Below are 25,624 nucleotides of genomic sequence, written 5' to 3'. Positions count from 1 at the left end.
AAAAAAATAAGGTAAAAAAAAAGAAAGAAAAGAAAGAAATACCAATCAATCACTAAGATGATCGCGAGAACCTAAAGTTTCCGACTTTTCTGATTTCTCTGATGTTATCTGATATTATATTAGGGAAGAAGAAAGAAAAAGAAAAAGAAAAAGAAAAAAGAAAAAAGAAAAAAAAGAGGTTAACAATGGTATAGAGACCAGCCATCTAACCCATCCTCATTATCACGATCTGTCTCCACTGGCTGGTGGTGCGAGGAGAAAACAGATGACGACGGCGGCGACGGCGGCGGCAGCGCTCTAGACTCCACCTGAACACCCCTAGCAACTTCAGCCCGAAGCTCCTCTTCGAGTCACAGCTCTTCTTCCTGATCCATCTCAGCCGGTTTCAATAGCCCACCAACTTTCATCTGCCGGTCCCTCTCTGCCATTTTAGCGTCTCGCAGCGCCTGCTCGCGCTCTTCGGCATACAACTCGGCATTGTCGCCGGCAAATTCTTTTAGCGAGATTAAGAAGTCGCGGAGGTGGGTTTTGAATTTGTTGAAATCATCGTTAAAATCGAAGAGGCCATCGACGAATTTATCGATTTGGGCTCTGTGGGTCACATATGTGATTAGGAACAAACAGCCCATAGGAAAAGGGGGGGGGTGGGGAGGGTGAAGGCATTAATATGTCTGGAACTTGACTCACTGATTCAGATTCAGGAAAGTAAGATTCTTCTTCAAATACGCCGTGAGGAGTTCCCTATTAGAACTCCGGTCCGCCTCGTCTGCTGGTAGTATGCGCCCAGGGATCTTGTCAATTTTGACAAGGTAAAGCATGCGGGAGAGAAGCATGGCTTGGTTTTTGAACCCTACAGGATAAAAAAGAAACAGGTTAGCGCTCTATTTATTCCCTATCGTCGGCACCGAGGACACGAAAGTTTTAAGACATACCAGCTTTATGACTACTATCCGTAAGAACGGCAAAGACATTTTGAAGAATAGGCATGTAAAATTGTTTGAAGAAATGGCTCGATATTTGCGGGTCCGTTTCGGTCATATTATTCACCAACTCGAGGAATATTGTCAAGGCGGTATTTTCCACTTCTCTGTCATCGTGCTTGCTCGCCTTCTCGATCGATTCGATCACGTACTTGAATTGATTTTCACTTAGTCGTATGAGGGAGGGGAAACAGTATAGATTGATGGCCTGTAGGAGCTTGAAGTGCTCCACGTAGTGTTCGGGGTATTTGTGGGAGTCAGCGTCCAACATGGCTTGCGTACATGCAAATACGCATTCCATGATAAGCGGGACTTTGTCGTCCATCAGGTTCTGCCGCGTTGTCAGCTCAGCTACAAAACGGGATGGGGCCGTTCGAAAAGACGAGATCAGAGACTTACATGTAGTTTGTGAATGAGAGTTGTCATAACGCTAAGGACCTCAGCTTCCCGTGCATCTGGAACATTGTTGCTGTAATCCACAAGGACGGCATCTAACAACAGGGGTACCATATTGGTATTGACCATTTCCAAATTGTCCGCCTTTTCCACATAGGTGCCTATAAGCTTCAGGATTTCCTTCTTGATCGTCCGTAGACCCCGTACCTTGGGCATTTTCGTGGCGTTTTCTCCTAATGCCGAAAAGGATCGAAGTCAGTCAAATACATTTTTTTAACAGTCGGAAAAGAGGAAGAGAACTAACCTCCTCTAGCAACAGCATCAGATATAAGCGGACTGGTCGCCCTATACATATTGAGCATATCATGATAGATGCGGCTTATCTGTGAATCAAAGAAACTCCCAATTGACGAACACGCAGCAACATTCGTCTTCATAATGTTACCAATAATCTTGATGGTTTCCGGGTCTTCCAGAATGGATGGATTCTGCATGGCTTGGCTAATTATCGCATCCCAGGCCGAATTCGGTAATGCCATGAGGTTCTCAATCAGCCGATCTTGTAGGCTCTTCTGTCCCTGGGCCGAAATCATATAGCCGCAGGCCTCATAGAAGGTATGGATTTGTTGCGGGGAGAGGTCGCAGGTGATTTTCCGCATAGTTCGGACGATTTCTTCAATGAACGGTTCGCTCTCACCGGGCTGGAGAGCGACGAAATGCCGCTTGCACTTGTTGGCAATTTTGATGAACGTATCGCACGCCATATCCTGGACACCTTTGAGATTTTCACATGAGCTTTGCGTTCTTTAACTTTTTGGAGCAAAATCAGGGATTGAAGTACTAACCTTCATGCGTCTCGTGCATAAACTCGAACAACTTGTTCACCACCGTCTTCAAAAATTTCCAATGTGCCTTCAAAAACCGCGGGTACTGTCCAACAATGTACATGATATTGCTTGCTACGACAGCCTTATTGTCCTTGCCCCGTTTCATTTCTGTCAAGCCAAGCAGGTCTTTAATAACGGTGACAAGAAACCGTTTTTCTGTCTCCTCGTTCATCGCACCGGATATGGAGCCAATCGCCCAGCAAAGTGTATTGCAGTTCGCCCATGACCATTCGGACCCGTCAACTTGCTTGGCCAGTTTATCCGCCATAATGTTTTCAGTGTCCACCACATCGAGATGGGTCAGGTATACCAAACATTCTCTAGTGGTCTTGTATAGTTGAATGGTATCGCTCTCTTTAACGAACTCGCGCACGATTTCACCCTCGTCGTTTTCCACGATTAGAACTTCCTCGGGCCTCACCATCTTCTCTATCATTACTACTCTCAGTTCCGATAAGACCTCCTGGTATTTGTGTTTTCGGAGCGGGTAGTTGGCCAGGGTACTAGGGTTCGGAGCTCCTCCATTCGAAAGGCCGCTCACGCCCATATTGACTAAGGGGTTGATGTCAGTGATTGGGAGCTGCTGCATTTCTTCATACAACTCTTGCACCAGTTTTGTCCAGTACTCGAGGCAGATCTTGAAAATTTCCCTGTCTTCTATCTTGCTAATACAGATAAGGTAAAAATGCGCACGGATGAGAATGTTGGTATCGGGAAGTTTTTCAAGGAGCTAAAAAATATCAGAAGCAGTCAGTGTTAAGGCTCACCCGAAGAAAATTGGGGGTTAGGCGGGAGATAAACCTACATTTAGGTGAACGCTGAAGAAGTTGCAAAGGAAAAGGGTTAAATTCAAAATAAACTCTTGTTCACGGGATCCGCTCGTAGCGTAGGTCTGCTTGAGATCCATGGGGGACGGGATCATTTCCGATACCTTCATCATCGTGTTCATAAACATTTGCACGAGGGTCTCGTCAAACAGGTACTGCTGCCCAATCTGTACACTCCCGATCTCTGTTAGACACTTGAGCGTCAAGTTCATGAAATCGGGCACCATCAAAAACCTATCGAGCAGCTTGCTGATGATTTTTTGATCGAATGCATATCCGAGCGGAATCCAGTTCAGGAATCGAAGCAATGTTTCTAACGTGGCTTTTATGAGGCTACTTTGGTGCGCATCGGCCAGAATTTGGGAGAAGAGGTTGAAGATCAGAGGGAATTCATTGCACATTGCTGTCTTCAGGCGCTTCGCCTTCTCGGAGATCATCTGATCCTGGGAAAAATCGAACACTTCCTCAGATAGCAGTCGGAAGATGGCCATGTTATTCTCACAGACAGACAAATTGGCAGGGGACGCCTCGGTAATTTCTTTAATGAAGTTCGGCCAGTTATCTGGCCAATCTTGCTTCAATATTGATACCAGCACGAGATTGAGCTTGTTGAGGAACGCTCTCTCATTCTTTAGTTTCTCCTCCGTATTCGAGTGTTCGATGATGCATTCGCAGATGAAATTTCGGATGCCTGGTCATGAATGTTAAGTACAAAAGATTTTTTTAAAAAAAAATAGAAGAGAGGCGGGAATAGCTACCTTGGCGTTGCACAACCGGAAGGATATTCCATCTTGTCGAAATAAGATCATCCAATACCTGTAAACCAAGATCTGTAACAGAAGATCAGCCCACAAATGTCCCACACATGCATTGTAATATAAGGGTTGAATAGGGTCAGCTTTACATTTCGTGTAGACGTATCCGGATTGCTGAAGGATGTCCGCGACTACGAGCCATGCATCCGGATTCTGCTTGAACTATAGTTCCACAAGAGTTCTATCAGATAAAACCGTCTCATGAGACAACTAGCTAGACCGGAGGTGAGGTCAGGAAGAAGTCGTGGGCAGGGGATAATTACCTCGGTCAAGGCATATTCGGCTTGTTTTTGCTGTATACAAAAGAAAACGATTAGCCAAATGTCGCGATCTTTTAAAACATGGCTGCTGTTCTCAGATTTCCTCCTCTGCTTTCTCCTCCCTCCTCTTGTTTAGGCGGTTGTCCATTATATATTGCATATAACTGGACATGAGCTAAAAATTTCAAGCAAAAACGAAAGCAAAAGCAACACTTACAACATCACCCTTCCCTTCATAGAAGGCCCGAACCGTATTATCTAGCTCTGCGATTGAAAACGACATACCGCGCCAAAAACACAAAAAGGCAGCAGAAGCAGGGGACGTGCCCTGTCAACAGAAGTCTTCTAACTATTCGCGTCCTAGGGTTTCGTCTTTTGATATATTCGTAGCTGGGTCTTTGTTGGTGGTCAAGGACGGACTCGCACGGAAGGGTTGCAAAGTCTTTGCTTCTTTTCTTTTCGTCAAAACGAAACAGAGAAAGAAAGAAGAAGAAAATACAATTTTAGGTTCTTTAAATAGCTAAGAAGCTGTTGTGTGTGGTAACTGTAGCTATATTCGTTGGAGGGAGGAGCCGCGAGGCGGTGGGCCAATCTTGCGCGGCCAAAGGATTTATTTGTTTCCCGGAGAAGGGCCAAAAATCTTAACCCGCTTCTCGGAATTATCCTGTTGAAAAAAAAAAACGGTGAAGGTTGTTAGTGTTGGTTTCGGCTATCACCCGCAAACCGTTGTCAAAGCCATACCTCCCGAAGCCAAGGACAAGTTTATGTACCGAATGAGGAGTGAGTAGGTGGAGCGGGAAACACGTCAGATACACAGGCTGGGTTCGATACAACGGGGGTTCCTAGGCATTAAGGTGGATTGGGAGGGGATAGAGGAGAGGTAATAGAGGGAAATGAGAGAGAGAAGAGAGAACCGAGCGATGCGCGATGAGAATGAGAGAGATGAGAGACAAAAGAGAGATGAGAAATAAAGAGATCCCCGTGAGAAATGAACTGGCGGAGTTGTTTTGGGAAATGCAAACAAGGCTACACTGGGGAGAGGGGCGTGCATAGCTTAGTCAGCAGCTATAACTACCCCTCTTCTTCTGGGAGAATTCTTAGACCGGCTTGGGATGTATAATTGTCTCTATGGACAAGGGAAATTCAACTGGGTTTGTAATTGGTTATTTTGATTTTGTCTCCGCAGAGTAAAGGAGGTATCCCATGCTATAGAGCAGATCGAGAAGATATTGATATATATATATATATTTATTAATATATGCCGCCACCCATCCACCATTAATCAATCCCTTTCAAATACCATCTTTACCCTGAATGAGATGAGAAAGCAAGGGAATCAGAAAGCCATTAACCATTACATATTACATTCCGTGACATCGTCAGGTTATTGAATTCATCTAAAAAGGAATTTCACAATTTCCTTCAAATTAAAAGACCACTTGAAAGTGCAGGCCGTTAACGCACGCATCTTCAACCACGCCCTCCAGCACCTCGCGCACTCAAGCCATATACAGTTCATATCTGAGCGCATCCAGACTGTTGAAGCATGGAACATGAAAAAGCAGTCAATCATTTCATCAATCAATCAATCAATCAATCAGAAAGACAGATTTGGCCGCCTATCAACGACACAAATTCCTTTTGGGAGCTGGTAAAAGAATAAAATAGACATCGACGTGAAAAAGAGATGGGAGAGCGGTAGAGTACTCAGAACACTCAACAAAGACATGTATAACGTTTCGTATACGTAGGAAAAGGGACTAATAAATAGAGAACAGTAAAAGGAAATAGAAAGCAATCGACTAAAATGCGTCTTTTCAATAGAAAATAAAAAACAGCAAGACAAAAACTAAAAATAAAGAGAATATATATATAACCCCTTACAGATCGATTTATTAAAGCCAGCCAGCCAGCCAGCTAGCCAGAATTCGATTGGGGCGTGCAGAGGTTGGAACGCAAAAATTTTGGAGGCAACCATGTGTGCCCCAGCTAGCAGTTTACCCTGGATTTTCCTTCTCTTTCTCTTTCTTGCGTGTGTAGAGAAGAGTTCAAACCTGAGCAACCCACTAAAATCATATATCATATCATAGATCATATATTTAGACGAATATCAAGGGAAATTAGGCTTCAGCCCTTGAAAACCATACGGCAGAATCTGCTGCTTGACAACTTCTCCAGGGGCAATGTATGCGCCCCTTCCAAGGCTCACACCGGGCAAAATAGTAGCTCCAGCGCCAATCCAACAGTCTTCAGCAATAACAACAGGGCGGCCCTGGTACTTGCTGCGAGAACCTTTGCGATCCTGCATGCTTCCCATCGCCATGGATCCCAATATCGTGACATTAGGGCCTATCCACGTATGCGCGCCGATGTTGATAGGGCAGTCGTCTGCGAGCAGACAGTTTTCAGATATCAGTACGTCTTCCCCGATATTGATGTTGTATCCGAAATGACAATTAAAGGGCGTTTCAACGATGGCGCAGGGCCCCAAGGATCCTACGGGGGTGTTGGAGCCTGGTTCGGCTTGCGGGTCTAATGGGGGAATTAGGACTTCTTTCAGCAGTCGCCGTCGCTCGTCCGGGCTGATCCCTAGGTTCGGATTGCTGGCGTTATTGTATCGCCATAACGCGGCTTTGCAACGTTCTCGCTCTCGGTTGAGCTGCGGGTCAAAGTAATTCTGGTACGGTTCTCCAGCAAGCATTTTTTCCTTCTCGGTCTTAGGAGTCTCGAATGCGACGTGAGGTTCCATGTTAAGAGCTAGCCGAGCCTGAGCCGGGTAGCTGCTTGTGTCAACGTGGGGTTGCTGGTGTTTGGGACGCTGCTCGATATTGCCTTGAAAAACGGGCATTCCAGGCTTCTGATGTGAAGCGCCATGGGACATTTCCCGCAAGGCGGCATGATAATCGGACTTTGGTTGCTCTGCACGAGAAATATTATTAATACCAGGACCATCTCGAAACTCTCTTTGGGAAGGATGTTCCGGCGTGAAAGACGAGGGACCAGATGGCCAGGTATCATTCGACCACGAACCTCTAGATCCCGCGCCAGCCGCACTTGTGATGTATTGCGACGGAACACGCTCGTTTTCGTCTACAGGGATAGGTCTAGACTTGCCATTGTTTGTATGTATTGTAGTTGGGGCCCTATCGTGTCTCTGGGGGCTCATGTCAGGGATGTATTGAGGAGGTACCTCGGAATAGCCGTCTTTGGCTTGGAGTGGAACTGGTGGTTTGGAGGTAGAAGGCTTCTGCCAAGTGCTTCGGGACGAGTAACCTTCGCATAAGAAGCCACCGCGCAAACAGTTATTGCCTTTTAATTTAAAAATCCAACCGTTAGACCCGGTGTTGATTTGGAAAGAATGAAAGGTAATAATATACTACGTCTTGGAGGAGAAAGGAGACTGCGTAAGGGCCAGGTGCCGATGGGGCACATGGGTCAATGTCGAAAAAATGGAATATGGCTCAAAAACTTACAAGAAGGATGCTGTTCATCGCACTTCTTCTTCCTTCTTCTGCAGGTCATACAACCCGTCTTTGTGCGGTTGCTGAAAACCCTTTTCCTCTTGGGACCAACTTGTACAGGGCCAATTGGTCGTTCTTGCGGCGGCGTATGGGAATAGGTGAATTTGCGGGTTGAGTCGGCAGATTCACCCTCGGGCACCGTGGGCCAGTTCTTTGCGGCATGGTCAGGGCCTTGGACATCGCGCTGAAGAGCTTCTGCGAGCTGAGCATCTGAAGAGTCAATAGGCTGGTGACCAAGTTGCGCATGATTCGTCAGCTGCGTATCGTAACTATCCCAGGCAGAGGTGTTGCCTGTCGATTGGACGCTGACACTTCGCTCCGGAACGGTTGCAAAGCTCTGCCTGGCTCTTTTGGCCACTGAATCTGCTTCAGATGCTGTTTGCGCGTGGGTCGTGCCATTTGGGGGAGCGCCTTGAATTTGAGGGTCGAGTTTGTGATCAGGTTGGGAAACAGGACTCCTGGAGACGCTATGACCCTGGTACGAGGACGGAGAAGTCTGGCGTTCATCTGATTCTGAACGTTTTCGTTTGTTTCGATTTGTGTTTGGAGAATTGCCGTCGGAGACAACGTATGTGGCTTCGGGATCCTGGACTGTGGGGTTCGCAGACTCCAAGGATTGTTCAGGTTGGCGAGCTGGCGTCCCCGAATTCCTCGAAGCGCGATCGCGCTCCGCAGTGGCACTCGCTGACGGCTCTTCGTTCTGGGCGACTGTGGGATTGTTCTCCGACGGACCGGTATTATTGCTATTATTGCCGTTATTGTTGTTACTGTTAGAAGGTAGCGCACCCTGGTCCCTCCCATTTACAGCGGTGAACCGTGATGGACTATGTTCTGGATTGGAGTCTTTATTGGAATCATGGTTTCCGTTAACCGCTGGGACCGATGCGACAGCGGACATCTTTTTTCGTGTTTGCGGCAGATCTGCCCGACTGAAGAAGGACTTGCTTATATCAGAAAAAAGAAATGAAGACAGCTGGTAGTCGCGGAAATGCTAATATCGAGAGATGCTCGAGACGGGGTTGGTGGGATAGAGGCAATCGCCGGAGGGATAAATATTGCTTGCACTATAGCTAAGGTTTCCAAACAGTTGTTGGGAGGGCGTCAGAGGAAATCGAGGTGGCGTGTGTGCTTGTGTGTGGTTGGTTATATAGAAGGGGCAGCCGTGGGTTTTTTGGGTTGTTGGAAGCTCGCGATGTATGTACCTAAGGCCAACTACACCGAAAACGGACCGACAGAACAAGTAAACAACAACCACAATTGAGAAGCGGATTTAACGCAAAGAAAAAGAAGATGATGATGATGAGTAAAGGAAGCAAGGGAGAAGAGTCACTAAGTAGATGACTGAGGGAGAAGAATAAAAAGAAGTGACGGTTGGTTGGTTAAGTAAGACGGGGCGGGGCGCGCAGGTTGGGACAAGGGACCCCCTCCAACCTCGACCAAAGGGACAAAACAAGTAGCAAAGCAAAGATCAGACAGAAAGGCACAGCAAGATTGACGCGATGCGATGCGATGCGGGAATGGGGTCGGGGGATTGGATGGTGAGCAGGATTGGCGGCACAGCGAGACGAGAGAGGCGCCAGACGAGGCGATGACGAGCAATTTCGAGTTATCAGGGCCAGAGTGAAACCAAACACGACGAAACCCAGAGCGCAGGTCAGACCAGACAACAACAGACAAACAACGAACAAGGTTGGGATTGGGTGAAGAGTTGAATCGGGGAACGGATATAAGGCATAAAGCAAAGGGAGGGGGGATGTCGAGGAAGAGCGGGAAGAAAGAGGAAGAAGAGGGAGAAATCGAGGAAGAAGAGGGAGAAATCGAGGAAGAGCGCAAGATAGTTAGTTAGCCGCAGGGAGAGAGCATGGAGTGGGAAAAAGAGGAAAAAAAAAAAAAAAAAAAAAAAAAAAAAAAAAAAAAAAGACACAGACAGCCGGTTTTAGGGTCTGCCTTATTCTATTACTATTATTATCATTATTATATCATTATTATATTAGTTATTATTATTATATTAGTGACAGCAGCATGGACTAACGGACTAAGCTAACTACTATCTCCATCAACACTGTGTTCAACCTGTCTTCCCTGCCGGCTTTTCGCTTGTTCTGCTATTCTGCTAACACTGACAACATTCTACTGAACACTTTCCTCTGTTATTATTATTATTGACTTGGGCGTGACATGGCAGTACCCAGGTAAGCACCGGCCACACAGTCCCCCCCCCCCCCCCAACACTGCCGGGCGGTGGTTGGCCAGAAAGCTGTCTCCTGCGTGTCTGTGACTTGAGTTGTTGTCTGCGTCGATGTCTCTGCTGCTGGGCGGCTGGGCAGGTGTGGGCGGGCGTCTGTATCGTTTTGTTTCGGCTGTCGCTTGCGCCAGGGATTGGCCGCCCGCCGCTGCCACTCCCGTATTTGGGCTCTGCGGGGCCGCCAGAACAGAACGTTACGAGGATGTTCTGATTTCTGAAATTCTGACTGTACAAGTAACGTACTGTACTTTCATGCCTGGTCACGACTCACTTGAGAAAGTCAGACAATTGGCGTCCGCTACTACTCCGTAACCCTGGTGAAGTTCCGCGCTAGACCTGGGCGTTTCATGCCAGGATGCTTCGTGAAATCTCGATTGATAGCGCTGTGTACGGTATGAGTTTATATTGGTATGTTGCAGGCCCCTGTATCGTATCGTCACGTATTCCGAGGCAGCTAAGACCTAAAACCCAGCGGCAACGGTATGTACGGTATGTATGTGCTCTACGGATCGAGGACTTCTTGACATCAATTATTTACTTCTACTTGAAGTTCCTGGCAGTGACGACAATCAAAATAAATAATAATATCAATTCTACTACTAATAATATCAATAACATTGGACATCTGTCCGGCATATCAGGTACTAGTCTCTCAGTGGCCCTATGTGGGCTCAACGGCACAAGAGTCACAAACAAGATATAAGCGCGAGCAGATATACCTCCACCCACTCACTAACCAGGGAACGGAGGGGAAATGGAAAGAGCCCAAAAGAAAAGAACCTTCGAAGATGAACGACTTAAACCAATTATGGCGCCGCGTCCCGTTCTTCCCGCCCCTCTGTCCAAGGTGCTACCAATGGCCCCGAATAACGTGACGAGATGAGGGGACAAAGCGGATGATGGTGAAACTAAAATGGTGTTTCGTCCAACTCTGTAAACGCCCATGATCACCTGGGCGCTGCTGGGGCAGGACCGACTATTTGCCGCATACAAGTTTTTCTCTTTGGCTGGGGGGGGGGGGGGTGGAGAGTGGTGCTATTGTTCCACGCACTTGGGCCCTTCTGCTGATTTGGGGGGCGCTCTCTCCTCTCCCACATTGTTTCAGAGAAACAGCCAAATCAGCGCCTACCTACCAAACCCCCCTTAATAGCACAAAGGGCAAAGGGGAGGAGATGGACGGCTTTCCGTGTTCTCCTTTTTTTTTTTTTTTTTTTTTTTTTTTTTTTTTTTTTTTTTTTTTTTTTTTTTTTAACCACCACCACCACCAGCCGTGGGAGCTGGACACGCCAATCATGCCCAATCAAGCCTGAATCGCTGATACGGTCGTACCCCGTAATTTTTTGTTCACAGTTTCCCCCCTCGTATTCGTTCGTGCGATGGTTTCTGTCATGGTTCCTCGCGCCAGTCGCCGCTGAGGCTCAGACAAGAGTTGGAACAGCCAGCACAGGGCTGGGGTGGAAAGCGAACAGATCCATTCTTGATCGCCCCGGATCTGTCCGGATGGCGCAATTCAGTTTCTATTGAATATATGTCGCGGAAATGCGACCATAAACACCTTCTCTCTTTTCTACTTCTCCCTCCAATCCGTCCTCGTCTCCTCGTGATGGCCTTCATCTCTCCAGAGCAGGCTGATCCGTACCAATATCTACGTTGCCAGCCATTTACCGTTAATGTCTTGCGATAATACGGAGTACATATCCATCCACTCGGTCGGGACATCAGGCTTGGCGTTTGAAGCACAAAACACCCAGAAGCGATAATAAGACGAATAATCATGCGTCATTGGCAAAAGTATCCCAGTGGCGGCCTCGACCTCGGGAGTGCAGCAGTGATCCCCATCTGGCGCGGTTAGGCCTCTTCCGCCGTACTTACCTCCATATCGACCTATCCAATCACCGCTTAGCATTGAGCCTCTTGGAAGCAAGGGAAGGTTAGACGAAAAAGCAAGACTAAACTGGTGGCTGCCTGTGACTTCCTAGGTACGGAGTACATATTTCTCTTGTCGCCAACCGCGGACTGAAAATCACCGGTCATGCCATTGATGCCGGCCATTATTATTCTGAGCAGCAGGCAGGATTGGGAAGACACTCTGTACTCCCGTAATGTTTCCGTTTTCAGCGATAATGTTCAGTTACGCAACTTCATTGGCCCAACACTGCTCTCGTTTGCCTTATTGATGGATGGATTGATAACACAGACAGACGCCAACAAGCGAAAAGAGAAGAGGCCCGAGCTAAACAAAGCACTCAAACCAGCCCGGATGCCCGTTCCCGCCCCAAAAAAATTGGAAGCAGTTTCTTTACGATTGCATCATGTGAAGCAGTTTAGTGGAGTCTGGTCAGGTTTGTCCTTCAACTAACGAACCCAACTAATGACTTACATACCAACCCTGTTGATGCCAGAGCCCTAAGTGGTCAAAAAATTAGACCTTAACCAGGTTAGTCCCTAGTTTTCGATCACCTACGTTCCACCATTTGCTTTTTTCCGGCTAACACCGCGGCAGAAAGTATCATGGACCCGCGCCTTTTCGAGACCATGATCCTCACAGTCCAATGGAACAGCAGCCGATACCTCTTGGCAGATTTTCCGGGCTGGACGACGTGGTTGTGTGATCGATCAATATTAATCAAGCATTGGAAGCGATGACAGAGGCTGCTCAAATCAGCCCCGCCATTGTTTTTCCCGCGGCCCCCTGTTTCCAGCAGAAAAAGCAAAGAAGGACGGGGAAAAAAATCTTCTCAGCCCGGCGCGACATGGATGAGACCCGACCCGACCCCATCATCATCATCATCATCATCGTCGTCGTCGTCGTCGTACCAATTATCGGCACATGCGCTTGACGAGTATGGTACGTTTCGACATACGTACGGTATTGGTAGCGTATTTACACACTTGTCTCAAACTGTACGTAAAGTATGTATGTACATGTACATATATGTACATTACAATACGCGTACACTTCTGACACCACCTTGCCAGCTCAATGTGTTTGTTCCCATCGGCTCTGTCCAGTCCATCGGGATGAATAAGGCGATCTTTAGTTACTATGTACTACGTCTTTATGTGGGCATCCAATATGAATAGTGAATTATACATCCATCTATACGCGTTGACCATGGCATTGACTTTTAAAACACGGCTTACTAGGGCTGCTTTTATCAGTTCTCTGTCCTAGGAATTATGGGATATTCTCTGCGCAGTACTCTCACTGGTCCAGATAAGAACAATAATATGGGCCAAGTTACATTCCACCAATCACTCATCCCCGCATCCTCGTCCAATCAGTCGCTGCGGCGCATGGCGCGCTGTCCGAGGGTTTTTTCTCTCTTCGCGGTGCCGGGCGCCAGCCGCCAGTCGCCAGCCGCCAACCAACTCTCAAAGTGTGCTGCGTGCTGCGACAAGCGGTCAGCGCGAATATTGGCCGCCCCCCACCCTTCGCTTAGAGTTTTGCTTGCCGCTTTGTCCGCTTTGTTTGCGTCTTGTGGGATAAGGATTCTTATTATTAGAAGGGCAACAACCGAACTCAGCTTGGGCCGGAATGGCCATACTGGCATACCCATGCTAGCATTCGTTTCGAGCGGCCGTCCAATTATCTTGGAAAAACTGGTTTGTGAGTTTGAGTTTGTGACTGCGATTGCTCAACTTTTCTTCCTGCGTGTAAATCCATGTTTTAACGGTTTCATTTTTCCCATCTCACTTTCTCGGGGTTCGCTTTCAGACTTCCTGATTTAGACTTGGACTTGAACTCAAAAATCCAAGGTCAGTAAATAGTGTATTCTTCTTCTTATTCTAAGAATATACACGCTGTTGAGGTGTGTGTGGGGCAATTTTATACATGTTTTGGCCGGGCATGACTGGGCATCACCATTATTGGGCATGACTGGGCAACTCCCATTTTTGCGAGACAGAAACACTAAGATCAATGCCTGAAAACCTGGGACGAAGTATATCATCAATCAGGGGCTAGAAAAACAGCACTCTCGCCTTTCTCTCTTCTCTTTCCCACTGCAATTGTTCAGAAAAAAGTCACCGAGACGCTCATGGTCAGGGCACATCTTGCGTGATTAAAGAGAAGGATGAGTGGGGTGCTCGCTAGGATCATGGCTACTGAATGATACCTATCTGAACGCAACCCCCGAAAGTTAACAGATACCAAAAGTTAGCGCTACCTCGGCCGCAGTAGCGCCGCAGTACCCGCATGCCGCTCGCTGCTCGCCAAAAACGCCTAGTTTGCGGCGGGATCACGGTTCGCGCGGCCGCTGGGGGCGCTGGACGCCCCCTCTTTTCCTCTTGCCGCCCTTGTTTCCTTTCCCCTTCCCCCGCTCGTAGCGCTCTCCCTCCCTTGCTACCCGCCATCCTATCATGTGCGTGCAACAGAAGCACATTGCCTCGCAAATGGCAAGGTTTGCCTGACCGCTTTTCACCAATGACAATCCTTGTTTGTGCACCAGGAGCCATGGTGTGATGGCAGAGCTGAGGTGGCCGGGCGGGCGGCAGGGTACGTTTTAGTTCATCCTTCATTATTATTGTGATGAGTTGTATTATGATTTTCCTGTTGCGGCCCAATCATGGCAGTGGGAGAGTGGGCGGCTGTGCATTGAAGTTTTGAACGCGCATGCCGCCCCCATCTGATTTTCTGTTGTTAGTTAGCGCCGCGCGAGCGACAGTTTTGTTATTTATGCGCCCTTCAGACGAGCGTTCCCGCGCCCAACCGCCGCATAATTTATCGTATGGCGTATGTAATTATTTTTTTTCTCCCCCACCGTAGCGACTATCTTTCATCATTCGCCCTTATCACTGCCACACCATTTATATCGATAATAATTGATCAGACTCGGCCAGGGGCGCTAAGATAAATGTCAGGACGAAATGCCGCTGTTTCCCCGAAAATCCACGGCTTTACGAAAGCTATGGTTTCGGTGGATGATTATTAGTATTTTGTATCATAACTCCTGCGTAGCGCGCGCAGAGATTAGAATTTATGTACTCCGTATCACTTGAGAGCAAACATAGTGCTGCGACGGCCGGCATTTTTCTTCGGGATAGTACAGTACGGAGTACGAAGGCATCTGATATTCCCATCCCAGTTTATTAGAGGGGGCCATGAATAAGGAAATAATTTCCATCAGCCACGCAACGTTTGCAGTGAGAGAAAATGTGATGAGTAAGTCTCTGTCGTTTTCTGGCGCTTGACTCACTCACGGCGCTCTCTTTCTCCTCATCTGAGTCCAGAAGAACACTCTCTGTCTAGGAGATTTGATTAGTCCCGCAATGTGCTTCAAAACGCAATCAGGCCCCATGACACGTTGATCAAGAAGAAGCAAGATTATTATGCGCGGTGCTACGGAAGTAGCTTGCTCAGCCCCGAATCTTGCTGGACGGGAAGTACTAGTATAACACTTACTATTTCATCTTCTTGTTCAGAATAATTCCCCCCTCATTTATCTATTCATATCCATGGCGGCAAGTGGGAGGGAGCATGACGGGGGAGGAAATTGAAATGAGATTAAACTCACCCCCTTCAATTTGTTTCAAACCACTTCCTCCCCCCCACCCCCAACAGCAGTCCTAAACTTGCGTTTACAACTTGACCAGCTAATGTAGTTGCGTATGGAAGGGTGTATCATTGCTACATGGGTTTGATTGGCTCGTGCCGCTGATGACGATCAAGCAGAGTGTCTATGATTTTAAGCGCGCAATGCGAGGGTTATTATTCTGTCTCGGTCGTCGTGGTCGTCCGGAAAGTTGTTACCGAATAGAAATTTGGATTTTTTCTTTTTTTCTTGCCTGTTTTGAAAGGCTCCGTATCCATGTCCAGAGCGTCAAAGGAGATTGTGATACAAGTGTGATTGTGGATTTCTCAGAAGTATTGTTTATCACGCAAGGAGGGAGAACAGGATGTAATAATGTACAGTACATAGTTACATACGTTTATTAGCGGGCTCTTAGACCGTAGTCACATCCATGGCAGTAGATATCAACAAATGAGAGGAGGAGAAACAACGTCCTGTTATCCTACGCTTTTCTTTTTGTTTCGCGGATTGAGATATCTATCTACCTTTTCCGTATTGACCAGATCCAACCGCCACTCAGCACGGCTCTTGTGAGTCTGCAGGCCCCAGCATCAGAGTTCTAATTCGAATTCCCTCTCTCCCGGTTAGCCCATGGAAATCATTACCTGAATACATGGAGATAGAAGCTAGTGCCGTGGCGTAGTGACCGGTGAGCATTTATAACGTGATGAATGGGGGATAAGAGCCGTCTGTTGATACATATGAGAATGAGTGAGGTATTTAGCGGGTTTGACGCTGATATACAACCCCGTCTTTGGATCTTGGGAAAAGTCGAAGTCATATAATGTGCCTGCGGTGGATAGAGAATTATACCAAATTGCCTTGCTCTAAAGCTTTCTGGATATTGCAAGAGGTTTTCAAATTGTCAATTGCAATCAACTGACATATATACTTCTCCATATGAACATGTATATTTCTCCTGAAAGGGCCAGGAAAGATAGCTGACTGCCTTGCGGGTGAGCTTATGTAGAAAACGGGAGCAGAAGCGGGAACATTTGAGTAGTGTGAATTATAAAAAATAAATATAAATAAATATAAATAAATAAATAAAAAAGGAGAATGGTACGCGGGGGACGGTCGGTGAGTTGAACAGGGGGAAAGGCCCTCAAAACAAGATCGCACTTTTTGCTCTTCTGCATTAAAGAAGATTATGGATGCATATAGGTATATCCGCACCTCGACTACCGCTCCTTGTTGATGGAGGTTGAACTTCCGTAAACAGGCTTGGTGCTCTCTCTGTATCCCCTGAGTTGCAACGGAGTACGGAGAGGTTCACTATTCACTATTCTCCATGGAGATAAGGCCGAGAGGGCTGGGAGCGGTCGGATAGAAGGATGGGTAGGCAAAGGGCACGGCAAAGGTAAAGAATAATAGAATAAGTCTCCCCCCTCCATGTAATGTACATGATGGAGGGAAAACGTGGATACTTTGGGGTTTTTTTTTTGTGTTCGTCCGTGTTTTGTTTTCTTGTATTATATCGAAATAAGGAGAGGATATGCATAGCATACATGTGAGAAGAGATATCATACATAGATGTATTCGTTTTGAGGCACGCAGAAAACAACAAGGCCCAAAAAGAACCGCCCGAACTCCGATCTATCCTAAATAACATTGCAAATATTCGTGAAAGGAAAAGCAACAGGGGTATACGACGATTATCGTATGCCACATACATACGCAAAGACGAGAACGCCTGAACCACTCTCCTCTCAATTTGAAAGCCAGTCCAAAAACTCCGGCACAAAGTAACTCACCACAATCCCCGCCCCGGCCCTCAAAATCCCTTCTGTACTCTCAATCGCCATCGCCTTCAAATCAAACACCCCCGCCTTCGCACCCGCATGGATCATGGCAAACTCCCCGCTCACTTGATACGCTGCCACGGGCATATCCTTGCCCAGCTCCTTCGCATCGCGGATGATGTCCAGGTAGCTGCTGGCGGGCTTTACCATGATGATATCCGCACCCTCGGCGATATCACGCTGGATGGCCCGGCGAGCAAGCCCGCGGCCACCTGGCGGCAATTGGTAGCATTTGCGATCCCCGAAGGACGGACAGGAGCCAGCAGCGTCGCGGAAGGGCCCGTACAGACACCCGCTAAACTTTGCGCTGTAGGACATCAAGAGCACACGGTGGGCAATGCCGGCTTCGATGAGCTTGATTTTTATGGCGCGCACGCGGCCGTCGTTCATGTCTGAGGGTGCGACGCAGTGGGCGCCCGCTTCGGCGTAGGCAAGGGCAACATCCGAGATGCGGTCGATGGAGAGGGCATTGTTGAGGGTGCCGTCTTCGCGGAGAATGCCGCAGTGGCCGTGGGAGGTGTATTCGCAGAGGCAGACGTCAGTGACGATGTAGAGGTCTGGGAAGCGGGAGCGGAGGAGCCGGATGGATTGGATGACGGGTCCGTTGGGGTCGTCTGCAGCGGTTCCAAGGGCATCTTTTGCATTGGAGGCTAAGGGGACGCCGAAGAGGATTACGGATCGAAGGCCTTTTTGAACAAGGGGCGTAAGGAATGGGATGAGACGGTTTATGCCGCGGCGGTGCTGGTTTGGAAGGGAGGGAATTGGTGTCTCTTCATCGGGATTGTCGGTAATGAAAAGAGGATAGATAAGCATGGACTAGTACAATACAAACATTCATGTCAGAAAACCTTGCATTCGTTCAATTATTTGGGAGAGCACGTTTCTCACCTTCGTCAATTGCCGTTCGGCCTGCCATGCCCTGTTGAGGGGATGGCTGTAGCCGGCATGAAGTTGGCTGGAGATGTCGCCCGATATGCTCACGCTGGTGGCCGCGGTGCTGACATATGAGCGTGCGCGACTCGTTTGGGAAGTCAATCCTTGAGAAGTCGACGTGCTACGATCATCGCGGTTCCCATCTCTAAATCCAATGTCTGAAACGAGGGAAGAGAACGACATGATGATGTTGTTGAGTCAGGGGAAAATGCGGCGAGCCTCTCTGATCTAAACAGTAAAAGTGGCGGCGCGTCCAGTGGAGAGAGGTGGCTTGACTGTATGGCAACGACTGGGTGATTTTAAGACCGAGAACAGTTCATAGTCTGGCGTTCGGTATGCGAAGGGTCTTCAATGTTCGTGGATCTTTGAGGAGGCGAAGGGGGTTGGATATCTGTTGGCGGAGAATCTTTTCAGTGCCAAGACTGCTCTCCGACCAATCACAGACGCTGCTTACCAACTCGACCCTCTTGGTCCAATATAGGGCTGGAGAGAGTTTTGGTTAACATCGTGAAATCATTCTATTATATTATTATTTTCATAGTTCTGTTCGTACGTTTTGCTTATTTAAATAACTCGGTTTATTTGGACTCGCTTTCACAGGATAGATTGCTTCAAGAAACTACAGAATAGATGAATCCAAGCAGAAGGGCAAGAAGATACCACCTTAATACGTGTGGCATCATATATCATGGACTAGGTTATTATTATTACCTTTCTAATAGAAATATCTGAGAATATGGAGATTGGACGGCGTGGCAGGCCGCAGGCTACTATATGATTCTTCTAAGCTATATGTATTATATATAGAAACTGAAAAGATACAATGTCTGCGCCGTGCGAAGTCCGCTCTCCATAGCTTAAGTACCGAGCGACAGATATTCATTCGTACTCTGGATTGAACGATCGACGAGTAATTAGCATTGCAGTCACACACAAAATCGATATGACACATGCGATTAACGAGATAATGAAGCCATTCAGGGATCTAAAAAGTTGTCTCTCATCAAATAATACAGAGAGAGCAAGTGAAGGTTTTCTTCATTCCAAGGCCAAAGCCAAAAAAAAAAAGAAGACAAAACTTACTATATTCTGCACGTTAACTGTACACGAAAGCTGCAAAGCGCTCACCCTAGCCGTAAACTCTGGGTATCTTCGTCACCTATGAGGGATTGATGGGAAGAAAAGCTGATGATGGAAGCCTTGCAATATTACATTTAAATACTAGACGAACTCATGTGCAATCGACGAAACCGAATCTATCTAACCATTGGAAAGCCTGGCGGGAGAAAGGTCAACAAGTGTGTCTATTATAACGGCCAACGGCGGAGGATATAAATGTTGGCCCTTACGGCCGTTGCGGTTAGCGATCCCACTAGATCACGTGACCCACCACTATATTATGTTTCTGTAGATAGATCTATCAATACAACCTTCAACTATTCTACAGGTTATAGCCTGGATGGTATATTTTTCTTTTTAGAACATTGTATCAACATTTTTTTAACACAGATAGTTCATCTTTTTTAAAAAGACTTTTACTCTTTATTAGAGATATTTCATTTTCTCTGAATCTGTCAGTCAGTAGATTCATATACTTTATATTTTTAAGAAAGTATGTTCTTTATTATAAAGAATATTACTTTTTATCTTTTTTTTTATATATCTAGAAGAAGCAGAGTCATTTTAATATAAGTAATATATCTGTTACTTCAGAGTTCAGCTCAAGACTCAGAATCACACACTTCACTAGATAACTTATTAATAGAATAATCACTTATTATAAGAAGACTTCTGACTTATAAGATAAGACTGAGATTAGTTTTCATCAGAGTATGAAATTTGATAATGAGATAATGAAAAAACTTCAGAATAAAGAAAAGCAGAGTTAATATCAATATTTATCTATAGAATCTGTTTATTTTAACTTATTAAATTCTTCATTATCTCTTATCTCTGAAATACTGACTTTTAATAATAATCTGAATCAATCTATCTATTGCATTGCAGGCAATCTTATAAATCTTATATAGATAATACTACAGAATTAAATAACTGTAGCTGAAATTACTTAACATCTCACTATATCTGTTTCTATACAAAGAGACACTATAAGAAATAAGTTATGAGAATATTAGAAGAAAGTTAAATATATACTAGATATTAAATCAGTGACTATATTTAATAACTCTAATTATAAAGTCTGATATATTAATATATTAACTGATACAGAAGTTATTAATGAAACTGATATTCTATTAAGAATTTAATAAGAATTCTCTTTTACATATTATATTAACTCTGAGAAGTGAAGAATTCATTTCAAGTCTCTATATAGATGTATACTATCAAGTCTTGTTAAAAATGTTTAAATTACTATTAAAATCTTGAAAGCTGATAATACTATGACTCTGTAAGATAAGATTAATATTGAATATATAATATCACTGATAGAAGAATGAGTTAATGTTTTCAAGAAATTGATAAAATTATAAGTTAAGAAGAATAATTATCTTACTTTTCAGAGATGTTTCTACTATCTTATTATCTATTATAAGAAGCTCTGTCAGAGTACTGAGAATGTATATTATAATCTTTTTCTCAACAATCTACAAGATTATCAAAGACTATTTATTAAGATATGTTTAAATAAGTTTTTCTTCACTGATCAGAGACTCATTATTAATATTAATATTAATAATTTAATGAAGTAACTGATTAATTATATATTTAAGAAGATTATTACTGAGTGAAAAAAGCAGTCTCAGACTGATTCTGTGACTGTGAAAAAGAATAAAGATAAGAATAAAGATAAGAATAAAGATAAGAATAAAAGTATATCTGTATAAAAGTACACTCACTATAGAAGATATAAACATACTATTAACAGATATTTCATCTTACACTCTGATAAAAAGAAAAAGAAGAATGATAAGAAGAAAGAAAAGAAGAATGACTTAATAAGTTTTCAATCAGCAGCTAATACAGTAATTATAAAGATTGAGTTCTATTTCTCTTTCACAGTCACTGAAAGATCATTCTCTAGATCTTGATGTTTGAACACATGTGTAAGTTTGAATATAATGAGTGAGCTTTATTCTTTTTCAAATATTAAATCTTTTAATAATAATATCTCTGTTGATTCTGCAACTGAGAGAACTAAGTTTATTAAGAAGATTAAGACTGTTATCTTGAAGATTGAGAATGATGATATTAACTTACAGAATGTTCACTATATTTCTAATATTACAGTTAATCTGCTCTCATTTACAAAGCTTAAAGATCAGAGATTTCAATTTATATTATCTTTCACTATTTTCTTATTTTTCATTTATAGAGCTCTGAACAGTGTTATTTTTCATACAGTTCAGATCACTCAGAATAACATATATAAAATTAATAAGTGAGAGTTCAATAAGAATCTTAATTATCTGAACAAGACAGTTAAGTATATTACAATGTTATATGAGTATAATTTTAATTGAAAAGTTGATCTTTCTGTGACTGCTATTACTACTGTTAATAACATTGATTCTACAGTTCTGAATACAGGTCTCAAGAATACAAGAATATCAAAGACTCTTTTAAACTGACACTGTAATCTCAGTTATATTCATGCTGATGCTATAATTACTATGATCAAGAATTCTTATACTGAAGTTATAATTAAAGATTCTAAGACTAAGTTCTTTTATAAGAAATGTATCAAAACAGGTATAATATAAGATTATTTGAAAACACTGATGTCTAGATCTATTCAACTTATTGAGAAGATTTATATTAATCTTGTAGATAATGAATGTATATTAAAAGATCTCTTTAATTATCTCTTAGAGTTCTGTCAGAGAATTAAATACTGAATACTTATTATCTGTGATGTGATCTGCTACTATTGAGTATATTTTTTAAAGTTCAAGAATGAGACTGTTCAATACTTTGAGTTATGACTCAGATTTATAAGTAATCTTAAATATACAGTTTCTACTTTTCTACAGACTGATATTGATGATGTTTTCTGATTCACATATATACATATAATTATGAATTTATATGATATCAAATGAGAATTAATAGTATCACATTCATCACATCTGAATGATGTTTTTAAATATGAGATCTATACTATTATAAGATAAGTTAGAGCTGCTCTTTTAAAAGATAATCTTTCTAAGAAGTTCTGAGTAAATATTCTAGAGACAGTGATTGTAATAATTAATAATACTCTTACATTTACAGTTCTTTACAACTTGAAATTTTGATTCTCTACTGCAGAGATCTCTGTAATTTCAAGTTCATATAAGATTTCTTAATATGCACTTATAAATACTCTGCTGAATGTGAGATATTTTCACTGATTAAGTGCAGAGATTTTTATTCACTTACATGAATCTCAGCAGCTTATAAATAAGCTTTTTTCATATACTGATTTCTATTATATTATTGAATTCAGTGACACATTGATATATCATCTATAATATCTTAAATCTGATAAGATTATTATCAGTAGTAATGTGAGATTTCTGATCACTGAAAAACTGATTGTTATATCTATAAAACTTATTAATTATATTATTAAACTGAAGTCTGATATTTATCTGATTGATAATAAAGATGCTTTCAATATTAATAATCTGAATTTTACATAATTATAATCTGTGAAATTACTGACTACTTATACTTTAAGTTTTATTACAGACAATCTTCTGAAGTTCTATAAGAATGTTACATCTCAGTCAGAGAGAATAGAAGATTATTGAAAGAAGTTTATACAATGTAAGATTACTAATCTGAAGAGATATAATATATAAAGTTTAATCTCTAGATCTGATATCTTAAGAGATAAACTGATTACTTCAGACTATTAAGTATTTCTTAAGAAAGATAGATCTGTGAATTCAAATACTGATTCTGATAATATTCTTAGAAAATCATATTGAATAATTTATAATAACTAGTTTAAGAAGAATTCTAGAGAAGAGATCTATGCTTCTGTTATCACTGATACTGTTAATTATATTCTTTTTATAATAGCAGTACTACACAGTTGAATACTCTATTAAGTGAATATAGTGATAATATATCTTCATAAATATCTCACTAAGAAGATCTATATAAGATAATTCACTGAATTTAAGACAGATTTACTGAAAACACTTATTTACATAGTTAAGAATAGTCTATACAGTCTGAACTCTGTAGTGAAGATCTGATATAATTACTTAACAGCTCTATTAAGTAATTTTGAATTTATAGTTAACACTTATAATCTGATACTCTGATATTATACATTCAGATATTATCTCTATATAATAATCTATATTAATAATCTTAATATTATATTTAAAGCTTCTGAGAATGCTGATTAACTAGTGAGTATACTTAGTGAGAAATTAAAAGTCAAGAATCTACATCAGTTAACTAAGTATTTAAGTATAAAGATCAATTATTTAAATAAGAGAATTGATTTAATATATTATTAATATATTAAATATCTTATTAAAGATTTCTATCTTGATAATATAGTTATTATTAGAATACTGATAAAGAATAAATTCTATATTAATAATTTCTCTATATCTGAGAAAGAGACTGATTTCATAATTCAGTAATATTAATATAATGTAAGTTACTTACAATATCTTACAGTTAAAACACATTCTGATATTACTTATACTATCTCACTACTTACTTAACAGAATGTTAATTCAATATCTTAATATTAAAAGACTCTATTATATATTATATATTATTTAAAAGAGATTATGAATCTGAGTATTTTCTATAGATACAGTCTGTATAAGAAATCTGTTTCTTTTATTTCTTCTACTTCTACTGTTTCTACTAATCTCTCTATTATCTCTGATTTTTCTGATAATTTCTATCTACTCTTTAACTACTTGAATTCTGATTGAGCTGACTTCTTGAATAATAATAGAAAATCAATATCTGACTATATTTTTAAGCTTACAGATAATCTGATTTCATGATATTCAGTGAAGTAATCTTGTATATCTCTAAGTTTTAATAAGACTGAATATATGACTCTTAGTGAGACAGTCTGTGAGATAATATAAATTCAGAATCTTATAATTGAGCTTGACTTTATTACTACATCTCTGATACAGATTCTCACTGATAATAAAAGTATTATAGATCTTATAAAGATAACAGTTATTACAGTCTGAAGTAAGTATATTAACACATGTTTTCATTTTTCATGTTAACAGTTGAATCAGAGAGTTATTAATTTAGAGTATATTCTCATCACTCAGATAGCAGTGAATGAACTTATTAAATCTCTAGATAATATGATATTTATATAATTCATGATTTTACTAGATCTTACAGGTATAAAAGTTGGAAATGTTTAATTTTACATTTGTATTTGATTTTGACAGACTATCTTGGTGATTTGGGTGTTTTTTTTGTATGTGATTCTTGTTATCTCGAGGGGGGGTGTTGGCCCTTACGGCTGTTGCGGTTAGCGATCCCACTAGATCACGTGACCCACCACTATATTATGTTCCTGTAGATAGATCTATCAATACAACCTTCAACTATCCTACAATAAATATACATGCTTACATAACCTAACCCGGCGCTGTTCAGGCTCTCCCCCACCCCAGCCTTAACCTCCATCACTGATCATGGTGATCAGTTGCCATACAGTCTATGCGGGTGTGTTCAATCAACAATGGCACAACTAACTATACAATTACTTTGATTCTCGTCGTGGAGCCTTGCCAATATACCTTGGCCCATTGCATTAGATGCAGCATGCATCACTATCTCACTGGGGAGGATTTGCTCTCCCCATATTCCAATTTCGTTAACTTGCATGGTCGATATAGGTCGACATTTCTGAGGATCAGAGAAGCATCTAGGAACTTGAATCCTATCGTGGTGCTTTCGCAGAGCCTTAGTCTGGTCTCTCCCCCCACCAGCTCAATGCTGGCGACGGATGGCGGAATTGTAAGCTTTAGGGGAAAAGCTGGAATTACACCTTATAGCTTGAGGCATATAAGAAGGGCTTCTTTCTCCCCTCTCGCTGAATCATACACTTCTCAAGCTCCACATTGAATGTTTCTAGATCTGGTTTTAAACGATCTTACTATTTCTTCTCCTTTCACTAAACCAAGCAAGAAATACGGGGGATGTCTCGCCACGCTGTACGATATAATGCCTTGCGGGGGGTAGAAGATGTTACGACTGAGCAACTCAAGGACAACCGCAGTAGCCCTTGATGAACTCGCCAATCTTCTCGTTGCCAGCGGTTTACACAGCCATGATGACATCCGCCTTCTGCACAAACACTTTGAGATCAACGATGGCGTTTAAACGAGTTGTCACCTGTGACGGAGTCAGCTGTAAGGTACCGACGCCAGACA

General features: G+C 42.8%; 5 protein-coding genes across 6 annotated transcripts; all 5 read right to left on the bottom strand.

Annotated features, from left to right (window-relative positions):
- On the bottom strand, positions 1–5,149 carry BDCG_09515 (exportin KapK). The gene is made up of 12 exons (XM_045425309.1): positions 4,907–5,149; positions 4,383–4,829; positions 4,169–4,198; positions 3,995–4,067; positions 3,849–3,920; positions 3,069–3,781; positions 2,222–2,993; positions 1,681–2,151; positions 1,380–1,609; positions 933–1,311; positions 688–850; positions 1–591 (listed from the first exon to the last, which is right to left on the bottom strand). Exons 2-12 carry the CDS (start codon positions 4,446–4,448, stop codon positions 351–353), a joined length of 3,210 nt encoding a protein of 1,069 aa, XP_045273836.1. The 5' UTR covers positions 4,449–4,829; positions 4,907–5,149; the 3' UTR covers positions 1–350.
- Positions 5,150–5,312: 163 nt separating this feature from the next.
- BDCG_09514 lies at positions 5,313–9,584 on the bottom strand (the record flags this gene model as incomplete). 2 transcript variants are annotated; one of them, XM_045425308.1, is made up of 3 exons in its annotated part: positions 5,313–7,084; positions 7,280–7,474; positions 7,639–9,584. In XM_045425308.1, 3 exons carry the CDS (start codon positions 8,582–8,584, stop codon positions 6,276–6,278), a joined length of 1,950 nt encoding a protein of 649 aa, XP_045282972.1. The 2 variants fall into 2 exon arrangements, with proteins under 2 accessions (XP_045282972.1, XP_045273835.1); XM_045425307.1 differs by having other exon boundaries at positions 6,276–7,474; positions 7,639–8,584.
- A 1,595-nt stretch (positions 9,585–11,179) lies between these two features.
- Positions 11,180–12,267, bottom strand: BDCG_09513 (uncharacterized protein). Its single transcript, XM_045425306.1, has 2 exons — positions 11,887–12,267; positions 11,180–11,815 (listed from the first exon to the last, which is right to left on the bottom strand). Exon 2 carries the CDS (start codon positions 11,705–11,707, stop codon positions 11,318–11,320), a length of 390 nt encoding a protein of 129 aa, XP_045273834.1. The 5' UTR covers positions 11,708–11,815; positions 11,887–12,267; the 3' UTR covers positions 11,180–11,317.
- A 663-nt stretch (positions 12,268–12,930) lies between these two features.
- On the bottom strand, positions 12,931–13,491 carry BDCG_09512 (uncharacterized protein; the record flags this gene model as incomplete). The annotated part of the gene is made up of 2 exons (XM_045425305.1): positions 12,931–13,080; positions 13,141–13,491. The coding sequence occupies one exon, from the start codon at positions 13,489–13,491 to the stop codon at positions 13,213–13,215; it is 279 nt and encodes a 92-aa protein (XP_045273833.1). The 3' UTR covers positions 12,931–13,080; positions 13,141–13,212.
- Positions 13,492–15,154: 1,663 nt separating this feature from the next.
- On the bottom strand, positions 15,155–18,613 carry BDCG_09511 (porphobilinogen synthase). The gene is made up of 3 exons (XM_045425304.1): positions 18,195–18,613; positions 15,336–18,122; positions 15,155–15,178 (listed from the first exon to the last, which is right to left on the bottom strand). Exons 1-2 carry the CDS (start codon positions 18,420–18,422, stop codon positions 17,214–17,216), a joined length of 1,137 nt encoding a protein of 378 aa, XP_045273832.1. The 5' UTR covers positions 18,423–18,613; the 3' UTR covers positions 15,155–15,178; positions 15,336–17,213.
- Positions 18,614–25,624: the final 7,011 nt, after the last annotated feature.

Source organism: Blastomyces dermatitidis (genome assembly GCF_000003525.1).
Source record: "Blastomyces dermatitidis ER-3 genomic scaffold supercont1.16, whole genome shotgun sequence".
Lineage (NCBI taxonomy): Eukaryota > Fungi > Ascomycota > Eurotiomycetes > Onygenales > Ajellomycetaceae > Blastomyces > Blastomyces dermatitidis.
The sequence above is the reverse complement of the archived record's forward strand: the minus strand, read 5'-3'. Positions and strand labels throughout refer to the sequence as shown.

What these genes read in the sequence shown, in the direction of transcription:
- BDCG_09511 (XM_045425304.1), bottom strand. Translation starts at nt 18,422, where the DNA reads ATGTCGTTCTCTTCCCTCGTTTCAGACATTGGATTTAGAGATGGGAAC. An exon ending in CCGAACGGCAATTGACGAAG is followed by an intron (nt 18,123 to 18,194) that starts GTGAGAAACGTG and finishes GTATTGTACTAG; the next exon opens with TCCATGCTTATCTATCCTCT.
- BDCG_09513 (XM_045425306.1), bottom strand. Translation starts at nt 11,707, where the DNA reads ATGATTATTCGTCTTATTATCGCTTCTGGGTGTTTTGTGCTTCAAACG.
- BDCG_09515 (XM_045425309.1), bottom strand. Translation starts at nt 4,448, where the DNA reads ATGTCGTTTTCAATCGCAGAGCTAGATAATACGGTTCGGGCCTTCTAT. An exon ending in ATGAAGGGAAGGGTGATGTT is followed by an intron (nt 4,199 to 4,382) that starts GTAAGTGTTGCT and finishes TTTTGTATACAG; the next exon opens with CAAAAACAAGCCGAATATGC. An exon ending in TATGCACGAGACGCATGAAG is followed by an intron (nt 2,152 to 2,221) that starts GTTAGTACTTCA and finishes AAAATCTCAAAG; the next exon opens with GTGTCCAGGATATGGCGTGC.